General features: G+C 33.7%; 1 protein-coding gene across 1 annotated transcript; it reads left to right on the forward strand.

The window, feature by feature from the left end:
* The first annotated feature begins 1,389 nt into the window (after window positions 1–1,389).
* Window positions 1,390–10,107, forward strand: LOC122581828 (U3 small nucleolar RNA-associated protein 21 homolog). The gene is made up of 18 exons (XM_043754125.1): window positions 1,390–1,591; window positions 1,708–1,735; window positions 2,236–2,336; window positions 2,769–2,972; window positions 3,054–3,297; window positions 3,481–3,656; window positions 3,792–3,874; window positions 4,011–4,083; window positions 4,776–4,841; window positions 5,439–5,481; window positions 5,812–5,951; window positions 6,261–6,470; window positions 6,587–6,671; window positions 7,050–7,344; window positions 8,180–8,441; window positions 8,554–8,773; window positions 8,873–9,087; window positions 9,617–10,107. Exons 1-18 carry the CDS (start codon window positions 1,466–1,468, stop codon window positions 9,764–9,766), a joined length of 2,721 nt encoding a protein of 906 aa, XP_043610060.1. The 5' UTR covers window positions 1,390–1,465; the 3' UTR covers window positions 9,767–10,107.
* Window positions 10,108–15,000: the final 4,893 nt, after the last annotated feature.

Raw genomic sequence — 15,000 nt, forward strand, 5'->3', positions numbered from 1 at the left:
TTCAACGAATTTTTAAATCTCAGGGCGGAGCCCATACGGCTAAGGTACTTGGCTATCACACTCTATTACCTATCATCTCCTATGACCTATCACACTACACCCCTACTATCTCACCGCCGCAACGCGCATGTGCTTTCCCTTGTGTTGATAAATAAAAAGCTTTCCATTTGTCCTTGGGATTTAGCCCAACTGAATATTTAATGCTTCTTATGTCTTTCAGCCAAATGTTGGTCACGGGTTCAAAACCTTTAAAAGGCATATTGGAAAGTCTTTACTAATGAGGTGGAGCATGAGGGTTTTTCTCTAGCATTTAACTAGTTTCCTCCAGAAAAGTAGTGAAACTTCTACCGCTAGTGATGCCCTCGGATTGACTGTGTGGTGACGTGGTCGATCTCTACCGTACGATGAAGAGGCATGCCGCTGAGTCCAATCACCAATGCTGTTAAAAAAAATTCCATTTTCTTTCAAATTACCTTCTATAATAAAGGAGTTGAATGTGAACAATAGTTTTTTGTCCTTTTCTGTATTTCCAGTATATGTAACATATTTAGCAATTGTATTTCAGAAAATTGAAATGGTGTAATGGTTGAGGCCTTTACTTTCGGAAGGAAAGGTGTTGGGTTTGAAACCCTTCCCCACCGCCCTTTTATGTTTCTTCTTTTTATTGTTTTGTTTTTATTTTTGCTTTTTTTTATAACTTGACTCCTTTCTTTTTTCTTTTTTTCTTTTCAGCCCCTCATATTTTCTTTTTGAATTTTTCTATCCCCTCAACTTATATATATAAATTTGGTTTTATATAATTAAACCCCAAATTTTTATTTTTTTTTATATTTTTTTTGGGTTTTTGAATTTCTAAATTTTTATTTTTTGTTTATACCATTTATGTTTTAGGCTTTTGTATTTATTTTAATATTAGGTTTCTTTTACAATTCTTTAATACCTTGTACCAATTTTGTTTTTTTTAAAGGTTTTTTGGTTATTGTTATAACTTTTGTACTCTTTTTTGTACCACTTTGTTTTTTTAACGTATTTTTTTTACTACTTCTTTGTAATTTTATAATTTTTCATTTCAACATTTTTTAAACCTTTTGCATTCTTTTTAACCGTTACCGTCAAAACCATCCGGCTAAATACGACTACACGCTTCAAACATCGACGCCGCTCTTGAAATAATTTTGAGCTTTTGAAAACTTTTTATTTCCTTTCAAAAAAAAAAAACATTTTATATATTTATTTACAAAAGATACTTTTAAGACTTTTATTAGAAAAACTTCTTACACATTTTAAAATAATATTTTTTTAATTAAGGATCTACAATTAAAGACATACGACGTCGTTTACCAATATAGCAGCTCTGTGTTTTCCAAAACCTCTAAAACCCTAATTCCTAAAAATCATTATATTTTCTTCATTCTTCTCAGTCCCTCCCTCCATAGTAATTTCTGAAAATTCCGTTGATAAAAAAATGGGGATATTTGAACCTTTTCGTGCAATTGGATACATAACAAGCACTGTCCCTTTCTCTGTTCAACGTTTAGGCACTGAAACTTTCGTCACCGTCAGTGTTGGCAAATCCTGGCAGATTTACAACGTAAATTAATCAAACCCCCTTTTCGTTTCTATCTTTTTTCATTTATTCATATATATATATATATACTATTCAACTCAACATAATTTCATCTGATTTTCTTTTTGTTGTTTTCCCAGTGTGCCAAGCTCAGCCTTGTTCTTGTTGGTAAGTTTGTTATATATATATATATATATATATGTATGTATGTATATTTAATATGATGCAATGCTACTAAAGTTAGTTTTATTTTTTTTTGGTCGTTTGCCAATGTGGGGGTCCAGGGTTCGCATTGTTGCATCTAGGAATTAATTGAAGTAGTTTAAGAGCAGGACTTTAATTAGTAGCTGTTTCAGAAAACTGGACGAAAGTTCAATTATTGTGTGTAATGGCGTTACTTTAAGTGGGTGGGGAAAAAAGTTTAAGTTTGTTATGCATAGAATTGGACGAAAGTAAGGATGTTGAATCAAGTGTATTGATTAAAGTATGTTAGATGGGAATGAAGTTTTTTTAGCTGCAATGAAATCTCAAAACCGTGTTAAGCTGCTATACATTTGATGTTAAAAAAGTAGTAGGTTTGACGCGTTACTTTTTTTAAAAAAGTTTTGAACTTTATTGTTGTTCAATGGTTGATTCTCTTAGTTTGATTTTTTGATTTTTTTTTATAGGCCCTCAACTTTCAAACAAGATTCGGGCTCTGGCATCTTATCGTGACTATACATTTGCTGCATATGGAAATCGTATTGGTGTATTCAAGCGTGCTCATCAGGTTCATAACCTTCTTTTCTCTGAAGCAACCATCTTTTCTCTGACACAACCATCTATCGTTTATTATTAACCTACTTACTTTTGTATTGTATTTTATCTTATTTTTAAGTTCCTTATGATATCATTTAAGGTGTAAATCTATATATATGTATACAATGTTTTTAGTGTACTTCACATGATTCTTCATACATATTCAATGTTTGCATTTTATGCTGGCAAGTATACCCTTGCGCTTGCGAACTCATGCAAGAAATGCTATATCACTGTCTATGTCCTTAGACATTGGCGTTGTCTAATTTGTAATGCGAGAGCAAGGTTTATATCTTTGTTTGTTATGATGATCCAAATGTATGGATGTAAAAGGCAAGTGCTTAAATGCTTAGTAGTATTGTCTTGGAAAGCATCCGCTGAAACACATAGTTCATGCAAACAGGTGGCTACATGGATCAGACATGAGACCAAGGTCAACTTGCTGCTTCTGTTTGGAGAACACATCCTTAGTGTTGATGTAAAAGGCAATGTTTTCATATGGGCGTTCAAAGGAACGGATGAAAATCCTGCTCCAGTTGGTCATATCTTGCTAGATGGCGAATTCACTCCAAGTTGTATTATGCATCCAGACACTTACTTAAACAAGGTATCCTTTTCACCTCTATGTTATGGAGATTACTGTTCATTCTTTATTCTTTGCATTAACTTGATAAAAGCACATAAACAGGTGATTCTTGGAAGTCAGGATGGTTCACTTCAGCTTTGGAACATCAGCACAAAGAAGAAACTTTATGAATTTAAAGGCTGGAAAACCTCTATATCTTGTTGCGTTTCTTCTCCCGCTTTAGATGTCATTGCTGTTGGCTGTGCCGATGGAAAGATTCATGTTCACAACATCCGTTTTGATGAAGAACTTGTTACGTTTAGTCAGTCTACTCGAGGTGCTGTGACTGCTTTGTCATTCAGAACTGGTAAAGATCTTATATTTGGTTGTTTTTGGTTTGACTTTCTTGTAGACATAGCTGCACTTGAATCTCTATAATTATTTTTTTCATGGAAAATATTTCTTTTTTGGTTTTAGTGATTTGAAGTCTGTATACTGTACTTGCTTCTATACATGTAGACTAGGTGACACTTTTCACCCTATTTTGCAGATGGTCAGCCTCTTCTAGCATCTGGAGGTTCATCTGGTGTCATCAGCATATGGAATCTTGAAAAGAGGAGACTGCAATCTGTTATTAGAGATGCTCATGATAGTTCTGTGATTTCATTGCATTTTTTTGCTAACGAACCAGTTCTAATGAGTACATCTGCAGACAACTCTATAAAGGTAAACTATGATCTCTCTGTTTTTGTGTGTTGTACCTTTACAGACAAGTAGACAACATATCATCTTTCTACATCTCTTGTAGTATCAGCACAGAATATTGTTTTATCTTGGATCTTACTTAATCTGTCCTTGTAGATGTGGATATTCGATACAACTGGTGGTGATCCTCGTTTGTTAAGGTTTCGAAGTGGACACAGTGCACCACCTCTCTGTATAAGGTAATATACTGTGATGTTCACATCAAGCATGTCACGATGTGTGTGTTTTATGCGTACAAAAAAAGTTGTTTATAGTGTGAAATGCGTACCATTAATGTTGTCTATTGAATACTGGTACTGGTGGAGGAACTTGTAGGTTTTATGCTAACGGGAGACACATTCTATCGGCTGGTCAAGATCGTGCTTTCCGCCTTTTCTCTGTTATTCAGGTTGAATACTATTTTGATGCTCACAGTATTAAGTATATTCATCTTTCATGTGTATAACTGTATATATTAGACACGTGTAAACATCATTTATATGGAGATTGTCTTTTGATGTATTTGGACTTCTGAGGAAGTACTACTAGATATATGCGTATATATTTAATGCACGTACATATCACTTGGAGATTTTTTGGAAGCTTTTGTACTTCCGAGGTTGACCATAGTTATTGGACCATTTCACATTGTCATAGAGGGTGAAGTATCTAGTTGTCTATAGTCATTGTACCATTTCACCCTGACAAAAGGAAAAAAGTATATCGTTTTAAGGATTTTTTTTGTCTGAACTAGTGTAACTTAAAGGTACATTCTATCTTTTCTAAAATAGCGGGCTAGCGGGTGAACAAAAGTAGGCCTTGAAATGACAATGCGGCTTGCGGTTTCATTGTGAATTAAGTTTGAACTGATTATATGTTGTGCACTGAAAACATAATCATGATGTGTTACTCTTGCCAGTCAGTCTGAACAGCTTCCTAAAGAGTCTACACGAATAGGGCCTCGGTTTACTACTTTACTTTTTATGATTTAAGATAGTGTCCACGTTACATATATTTTAGAGCTCTATTTCTGCAAAACCGAATGATAAACATATCATCTAAAAAAACTCTCACGCTTATGTACTTGTTTCTTGCATTCAGGATCAACAAAGTAGAGAACTTTCTCAGCGTCATGTAACCAAAAGGGCAAAGAAACTCAAATTGAAGGTATGGGCTATTACTTTTGCATGCAGGATGCGTGATACCTTGGATTTTGTGAGGCGCATTCGCGCATATATTTTTTTATTGAATATTATTTTTTGCTGTAGGATGTTTGATAAGTTTTTCAATTTTATTTCTTGCACCTGATAGCCTGTTAGTTCACGAGCGATCAAACATATCTAGGTTTCAAGATACATGACAAGTCTGTGATCAACCATAAAATATTTGAACTAGACATGTTAGCGAGTATTATATGCACCATTCAAGTTGGCATTCTACCAGTGCGTGAGTGCATAAGATGGTGTTCGTTAAGATAAGTTGTGTGGCTTTATTAAATACAAAGAAATGCAGAAATTGTTATATGCCAAGAATCTTGCACAACAGCTTGAGAAACGTGTTCAAGAAGTGGGTTAAACTTAAAAGTACAAACTCTATAAGATGATCTCATAAGCATTCATTGTCTCTTTGCTACTGTAAAAGTCAAAACATCCTATTGGATATAATATTGATGTTTGATTTATACACATGATCTTGTTGTCACATTGACATTTTAACCCATACAGTTTGTTGGCATTCATATTTTATCCATTATATCATTTTCAGGAAGAAGAAATAAAGTTGAAGCCTGTGATCGCATTTGATGTTGGTATGTTGTCTATCAAATCTGATCTTGTAATGCATCTGTTACTAATTTGCTTTTGAAAATTCAAGCTTGAACTTTTAATCTAAAGTTTTAATTTATTCAGTATCTATAAATTTTCTTTGTCATCTATGGTGGTAACTATTTTTTTTTTTTGAAAAAAGGAAGCATTATAGGTTAGTATCATCAAGTAAATTTTCCGTTTAAAGTTTATTTTGCAGTTACTTTAATCAAGGTATTCATATTATTGTGGATATCTTTTAGTCTTAACTTTGTAACCTAATGCTATGTCCAAGCTTGTCATCTAATCTTTCATTTTTGGGCTAATTATGTTAGCTGAAATTAGGGAAAGGGATTGGTCAAATGTTGTTACATGTCATAGAGATACTCCGCATGCTTATGTCTGGAGGCTACAAAATTTTGTGCTTGGAGAGCACATTCTGACACCTAGCACAGATATTAAAGCTCCGATTAAGGTATTAATTCTATGCAACTTGCCATTATTTATTTCATTACTATAAGCGTCAACATAGCTATATGTTTAGTGGTATTTGAGACAGCTATTCACAGCTTCAATCTATATGTTTTTTTCCACATCATATTTAATTTATTATAGAGTAAATTACAATTCTAGTGGGTCAAAATTTATCGTTTTCATCCCTAGGTTTCATAAATTACGGTTTGGTCCAAATAAGTTTACTCCGTCAACGGTTTTGGTCCAAGTCAGTAACGACTTTCAAGTTATATGAACTGCAGTTTCATTAGCATTTGTTATCTGATGGCAGGCATGTGCTATCAGTTCATGTGGCAACTTTGCAATATTAGGCACAGCAGGTGGTTGGATTGAGAAGTTTAATCTTCAATCGGGCTTGAGCCGAGGATCTTATGTGGATGTTTCAGAAAAAAGTTCTGCTCACAGTGGAGAGGTGGTTGGTGTTGCTTGTGATTCAACAAACTCCCTACTGATCAGTGCCGGATATAATGGTGATATAAAGGTATGTGCACTTTTTTTAATGTTTTCCAAGATCATGATCTTAATCTTCTGACCGGACTATACCTACTTGGCTACTTTCTACAGTTTTAATCTTATGTAAATTACATTTTGTTTCAGGTTTGGAGTTTTAAAGGACGTGAGCTGAAATCCAAGTGGGAAATAGGTTACACAGTGGTTAAGATAATCTACCACCGTTCTAATGGTACACCTTTTTCATAATTTTGTTTCGTCGTCTCTTTTTATGTCGAGCACATATATACTAACCTGCACACATGTACGTGATGAGTAGAGGTGAAAAGATAGGCTGGGTGGGTGGGTTGAAACAGGCTAAAATTTGATGTTGTACAAAATAATCTGACTTTAATTTATAAAGTGAATAAGGTTTAAGGAGTTTTTAAGCATTTGAAAACAGCTCTGTGACTTTTTTTTGCTCAACATTTCTTGACCTGTTTCCATTGAGCTAATCCTTAAATAATACCCACTGACTGATTGCATTGTAAATCGACCAGAATTGACCCAATTATAGGTAAGTGAGTTAGAATCACCACTACTACTGATAAGCCTTTTTAAATGATTTCAGGTCTTTTGGCTACTGTTACGGATGATTTAGTTATTCGTATGTTTGATGTTGTTGCACTAAAACTGGTTCGTAAGTTTGAAGGTCATACTGATAGAATCACTGACATTTGTTTTAGTGAGGATGGAAAATGGCTTTTGTCGTGTAGTATGGATGGCACTCTTAGGATTTGGGATGTTATTCTAGCAAGACAGATTGATGCTATACGTGTTGATGTACCTATCACTGCTTTGTCTATGTCACCAAATATGGATGTTTTGGCAACAACTCATGTTGATCAGAATGGTGTCTACCTGTGGTAAGGCGCAACTTCTGTTTAATTTTTTTCTTTACTTCTCTGTACATGGCTCTGGTGATTAGCTTCCGTTCTAAATAAAAACATGGCTTTGGTTATTATAGGGTCCCAATGCTTTAGAATCCTTTTGTTATTGTTATTGCAGAACCTAGCAAAACCCTAGCCTAATTAGGCTTTTTAAGATTGGAAATTGTGACAAAAATGAGCTAACAAGGGGATTGGGCGAAATGAGCTAACAAGGGGATTGGGCGAAATGGGTTGATTGATTAAATGAGCTGTCAGTCATCAGAATTGCATGTTTCATCCTTATAACCTTGAATCCTTGCATTGAAATAATCTGATTGTTTCTGCAGCATTATAGTTTTCGTAATCATACTAAACGCCTCAGTTTAGTTATTTTTTTATGGAATGGAAGAAGAGTCTGCAGGTCAACCCAACTCGACCTGTACCAAGAATGAACCTGACTTTAACCTGATCTTTTTTCTGGCTGTAGGATTTATGCATACTTTTTTATAATAACTAATTGTGATGAATTTGTAGCCTAGTCTATTGGTTCTTCCAAATTTTTATGCCTTTTGGCTTGAGGTGTCATGTTGAACACTCAAACGTCCAATATTTCATTTTGTGAAGGTTTTATGCTAAGTTTATCTGGTTGTCTCTTTTTGTTGGTTACAAATATAATTTAATTGACTCCTTTTGACTATCTCAAATACTTATTTTAAATATTCTGAGTAGAAGTTAATGTAAGTTTTCTTAATTAATTGTTTTATTATACTTACAGTAGTAATTTTTAAGCTTCTAAAGTAAATAGTGTAACTTTATGCATTCTTCTTATCAGGGTAAACCAGACGATGTTTTCTGGACCCACACATATTGATTCATATGGAAGTGGAAAGGAAGTTGTGAATGTTAAATTACCATCCATATCTTCAGTAGAGGGTTCAAAAGATGACGTTTCTGATAAACCTGCTTTAAGCAACTCTCAGCCTGAAGCCATTACTCACGTTACACTGCTTGATCAACAAATCCCAGACCTAGTCACACTTTCACTGTTGCCTAAGAGTCAGTGGCAAAGCTTGATAAATTTGGACATCATAAAGGTCTCCATAACTCTTTAATTACGCAGCACTTATGCCACATACTTTATCAAGCTGTCATGTCCGTATCATAATCTGATGTACTATATACTTACAACTATTTTGTATTTTGCAGGCCCGCAACAAGCCAATCGAGCCTCCAAAGAAACCTGAAAAGGCACCTTTCTTTTTGCCTTCGATACCATCTCTCTCTGGTGAAATATTATTTAAAGCAAGTGAAACGACTAATGATAAGGCCATACAAGCTGATCAGCTTGATAAATCTACTCGGAATACAGATTTTTCCTTTTCGCCGTTTGTACAGTTTCTCAAGTCATCTGCTGAAACGAAAAACTGTAGGTGTTTAGTATATGAATCTTGTAATAATAATACCATATTCTTTTTTTTGCTGTTCCGCAAATTTGAACATAATTTTCATGCTTTTGAATATACAGTTGAGGCGTACACAGATTATCTAAAAAGTTTATCCCCGTCCACATTGGATATGGAATTAAGGATGCTTCAGATCATTGATGATGATGATGATCAAGAACCTGAAAAGAGACCAGAGCTACTTGTCCTTGAACTTATACTCGAATATTTAATACATGAAATCTCATGCAGAAACAACTTTGAGTTCATACAGGCTCTAATTCGACTGTTCTTGAAGGTTTGTACTTTTTGATCTTCTACTCGAGTACTCAGTATATACTATACAACTAGAGGTGATATGTTTAACGGGCTGGATAATGGCTCAAAGTAGTTTCAAGTCTAAACGGGCATCTTCTACCATGTATTTGCCAAAAATTAGTAGACCCACATGCACTTTTTTTTTCTTGATCATTTAAGAGTTTTTTATATAAATATATAGTGTGTTCTAGTTATGATTGCGAAAACAGTATTATTACAATCATAATCTGAATTTTTGAATAAAACAATTTAGGAGCTTATATGCCCTAAAGAGTTAGCGAGTCCTGTATTTTCCGAATGCATTTAATCTGTTCCTTTTAGCTATTTTTTTGTTTTTGTTTTGACTCGCCTGACTTTATAACCGAAGTTGTCCGCATGAGTAATGGTATCAAGTTGCCACCTGTAAATACCAATAACGCAAATAAAATATCATTTCACAAGGTTTAAATTCCAGATATCTTTAAGTTATTTTAATGTAATTTGAGCTAATTATATGTTCTTATTGCCAGATACATGGTGAAACTATCAGACGACAATCCAAGTTGCAAACCAAGGCCCAGAAGCTTTTAGAAGCTCAATCTGCTGTCTGGCAGAAGTTGGATGGGTTATTTCAGAATACAAGATGCATGGTTACATTTCTTAGTAACTCACAGTTTTGATATGTTTACTACACATATGCTGTGCGGCTTATTTTGCCTTTTCACCGAGGTCTTTTGATCTGAGAAAAGAGATTTATATCGAAGAGTTCTCCACATGCCACATGGAATATGAGCCTGTAATGTTTAACTTGGTGACAATTGAAGAACACCAAGCATTACAGAAAATAGGATAGATTTTGATGTATTAGCCGAATGAAGTGAAATTTCGTCAGTTTTTGATTAGTCCTAAATTGACAATTTGGTGGACAGCTCTCAATGAAGTAATGTTTTTTGGGTTTAAATGATACTGTATTACTGTTGTAGCTCAGGCTCTTTTGGATTACAAGCACACGTTTTGTGAAGTTTTGATGCTCAGTTTTACTGTTTTACTTCATAATGTGTGTTGTTTAGACACATTATCAAAGGGAGGTGATATTCGTACCATGATTTTTGATTAATGTACCACAAGTCTACGACGTATAACTTTTACAGCTGACTGTACAAACTAGTAATGCACCGTTGTGGTAAAACTATCAAAATAAGTGGTACAAATATCATTTCCCATTATAAAACATGCATCATTTTTTTAAAACTCGGTCCACATTTATCGGGAAAAAATAACATAAATTAAATGCTATCATAAATGAATTGGAAATTTATACTCGAAACGGAAATGTCTGGTAGATGGTTTGTATTTACAATCTCATATGTACTCAATAACATAGTTATAAGCAAAAGAGTTATTCTGAAATGTCTAAATTGCTTGTTTTTACTTTTTACAATCTTGATATTTAGTCGTTAACAAGATTATACCAAATAATAATCCACTTTATACTAATTATAATAAAATTTATCTAAATCAATACTGTTGAACAAAATATGTATGTCCTACCAAACCGTTGAACTAACAAAAGTCTTGTCAAGTATTTTCATGTAACTCTTCTCAATTTTTATAAAGGTAAATTACAAAAATCATACCTGAGGTTTGTTTGAAACTACACTGGTCATACCTACAATTTAAAAATTATGCGAGTCATACCCACTGTTGTCAAAAACTTACACTAACCATACCTATCACTGACGGTCGTCTATTTGACCGTTAAGTCAAGTCACGTGTCATGCATGTGAGGTATCAAAACTGTAATTTCGTATATACTCCAGGTATCATTTGTGTAATTCACCATAAAAATAATTATTAAGAATTTTAGACTTTTATTTATACTTCATTTATTAAGTTGGGTAGATATGACATTTATTATGAAACAATAATTTTTATAATGAAAAGTATATCGAGAAAAATAGTTGATACAAGAATGCATTTATTATTAAATATGTCATGATTATTTTGTTATATGTGTATAGTAAATATAACAAGGATGAGAACCATCAAAACCACTAAAATTTTCACTTATATATATATTATTATTATGTTTTTATTATTATTATTATTATTATTATTAATTTATGATTTATTCTTTTTAATAAAAACCTATTTAAAAAAATATAATTTTAAAAAGCAATATAATTTTTTCGTATGGTTTGTTGACATCCTCCTCAAATTAGAGGGGTAGAGCAATATCAAATGCCCATTACGGTTTTAGAATATATCTCAAAATTAGCAATTTGTAATATTTTATGTTTAAAGTTCCAGAGTTAATCGTTTTTCTAATCTTAGAATTTCTAAGCCTAAACTTGTATCGTATGATGACATCCTTTTATAATTTTTAAAATTTTATTTTGAAATAGGTTTTTTTTAAAAAAACATATATATATATGTGTTTGTGTGTATGTGTGTGAATTTTAATATAGAATATCTAACCACTTTAATAAATGAAATAGAAATATAAATATATTAATAATTTTTATTAGGGTGAATTACACAAATGATACCTGGAGTATATACGAAATTACGGTTTTGATACCTCACATGCACAACACGTGACTTGACTTAACAGCCAAATTGACGGCCGTCAGTGATAGGTATGGTTAATGTAAGTTTTTGACAATGATGGTATGGCTCGCGTAATTTTTAAATTGTAGATATGACCAATATAGCTTTGAACAAACCTCAGATATGATTTTTGTAATTTACCCTTTTTACAAGAGGTGCAATTTACTTTATTATTCTTTCTAACCATAAGAAAACTTTCTTTGCAAACTAATTACATGAAGAACAAATATCCACATTTGATACATGAGGGAAGTTATTAATATTAATAGAAGTAGAGCCCATCCAATTATTAGATTAGTAGTACTATTAGAATCCAAAGGAACGATACACCCCAAAGTCTTAAATTATAACATTATATCATCATCAATCAAGAAAAGGCTAATTTCTATTAAAAAAAAATATTATTTTTTCTATCACGATATAAGTGTGTAGCATTAACTTTATCTATACTATATTATAAAGTAAAAAGTCATTGTCTAAATTTAAAGTTTTAATATTTACATTCCTAAAATGTCCCTCTATCAATTTTATATTTACCTAAAATAACTATATTACCCTTTCGCTCTCCTAAAATCTCAACCAATCATTTTTTTTCTCTCTCTTGCATAAATCATTTATTCCTCCAATTCATTCAAAATCTTTTATCCCAAAAACCGTACATTAAAAATTATATGGTGTTCTTAAAATTTCATGCTCTTTCATTAGAGATGTCATTCGATATACTTTTGACAAATTTTTAAATTCGAAGACGGAACCCGTACAGTTAAGGCATTTGGCTATCACACTTTATGACCGATCACCCCCACCATCAACGCACGGGTACTTACTCTCGTCATAATAAAAGTATCACTAATAAATTTAAAACAAAACATAAAAATACTACCGTAAAACCATCACGGTAGAAAAACACACTCCGATAGTGTTTTAACCTTTTATGTATAGAATTGGTTAGTGACTTTTTTATTATAAAATTAACATTACAAAGGACATTAATTAACAAACATTACATTAATCTAAAAACATATTACTTTAAGTTAAAGAAACACTATCTATTGATTAAAAAGCCACTACTTATTCATGAAAAACATTAAACGGAAACTAATTAACGAATATTACAATACCAGCTAACAAATAGATCAATGGTACAAGATATCTCATAAAAAAGTACATAAAACTTAAACATTACATAAAACTTAAACATTAGGACGAATTGACCACTTAATGCCGCCAACCATAAATGGAATCGGTCGACAAAATGTCACTGTCACCATCATTACAGCGCTGGTAATCATTGTGATAATCATCCGACTTCGATTCAAAATCGTTTGCGTACTTTTAACCATTGTTGGTCTCGTATCTTTCAGGTCTGTCGTCCCAATGAATTCGCTTCTAACCTGGAGCACATGGCCTAACTAGTTCGTTTTGGTTTTGAGCCATGATAGAATCCCATACCTCGTTCAATTCTTCGTCAATGAAGTTGACCGGCTGTTGCAAGTGTGGGTGGATTGAAAATTCCGCTGTCAGGTTGAACTCGAGACATCATGGATGTAATGGTTGAGGTTCAGGTTGCGGCTGACGACTTGCTTGGCCTCGTGCTCTACCTTTTCGGGGTTGTGACTAAATGGGGGAACGACTTGCTTACCCGCGTGCTCTGCCTCGTACGGGTTGCGATTGTCCGATAGGACACATTGCTTGATTGCGTGCTCTTCCTCATCCAGAGTTCGTTGTTTGAGTTATGTATGTGCTTTCTGGAATTTGAGAATTTTGTAGTGTGTTTTTAGCAAGGTTGTGGAAGTCGCTAATCGTTCCCAGGTCGGTTGACAAGCGAGTTGGGTACTCGGATGTATGCGGTGAGTAAGCGGGGTCAAAGTGGCCAAGTCGGGGAGTACTCGGGGTAATCGGTCTACTCGACACCCTACCTTGTAGCGAGTACTCGAAGAGTACTCGGCTCTACTCGGTGAATTTTACAACTTTTTGGAATGAGATAATGAAAGTATTTATAGGAAAAAGGTAAGGGGGGATGCTTTACTCCAAGGTAATGGCTGGGGGGAATGCCCCTCATGATTAGTGAATGTCACATGGCTTTACATGAGTGGAAAAAGGGCATTTCTATAACTCTCAACTCCTCATCCTAAACCCTAAACCCCTTATAGTCTAAAAGATATGTAAATCCATTCTTAACTGATATTCAATTTATGAATGACGTGAAAGTCAACATCGCTACTACAATTGAAGATGACAAATTGGGGAATTCCTTACTACCACCTTCTACTGTTCCTTTAGATTACATCGATAAACATGATACAGAATGCTAACTGCCTGAGTTGATAACATGCTATGACGATAGTGGTTTCCATGTTGTGAAGGATATATGTGTGGATGAAGGAGTATCTCATGAGAGAGAGATTGAAATTGACAGCGACTTCATAATTAGTTATCATCAGATCCTGTTATTGTTAATGGAAATTAATCAACATGATGCCATGATTACAGATCCTGGAACCCGGTTTTCAAAAGATGAACGTCTGTTGACACATTCACCAATGGAAGATTGTTATAATTAAGAACACGCATTAATCTCTATAAATGTGTTGAAATATTAATGTATTTCTAGAAACTACTAGAATAAATTAGTTGTAGTAAAAGTTAGAATTAACTAGGATTATTTAGAATCATTTAGATATTTGGTTAGTGTTTAATTACTAGAAATTTCTAGATTAGTCTAACCGACTTTGAAGGCCTATAAATATGGCCATCTTGTAACATATGGATGCAACAATAACAACATCAACAACTTCAATCAATAAAATCTAAGTTTATTTCTATCTAGTCCATCACATATTCAAACTCTTCTAAATCCCCTCATCATCAATTAACATCTAAACAATATTTAAGCATCACATAAATAACTAAAACTCATAACAATTCTAACAAGTGACATCAAGAGCCGTGTTGGGCGTTTACTAAAAATACACCATGACTACCGTTGGTGCATACAATATTCCCGTTCCTATCTTTGATGGTGACAACTATGACTTTTGGAGTATCCGAATGAAGACATATTTCCAAGCACAAAGCTTGTGGGATATTGTCGAAGTCGGGTTCACAACTCCAAAAGATGTCGAGACTCTGCCTGCGGATCAATAAGAAAAACACAACAAAAATGTTGTAAGAAATGCTGCCGCTCTAGGCTACATTCAACAAGCCGTGACGCCATCTATTTTTCCACGTATCATGGGAGCTACAACAGCCAAGGAGGCGTGGAAAACTCTTCAAGAAGAATTTCAAGGAAGTGTCAAGGTGA

This window comes from Erigeron canadensis, chromosome 9 (assembly GCF_010389155.1).
Source record: "Erigeron canadensis isolate Cc75 chromosome 9, C_canadensis_v1, whole genome shotgun sequence".
Lineage (NCBI taxonomy): Eukaryota > Viridiplantae > Streptophyta > Magnoliopsida > Asterales > Asteraceae > Erigeron > Erigeron canadensis.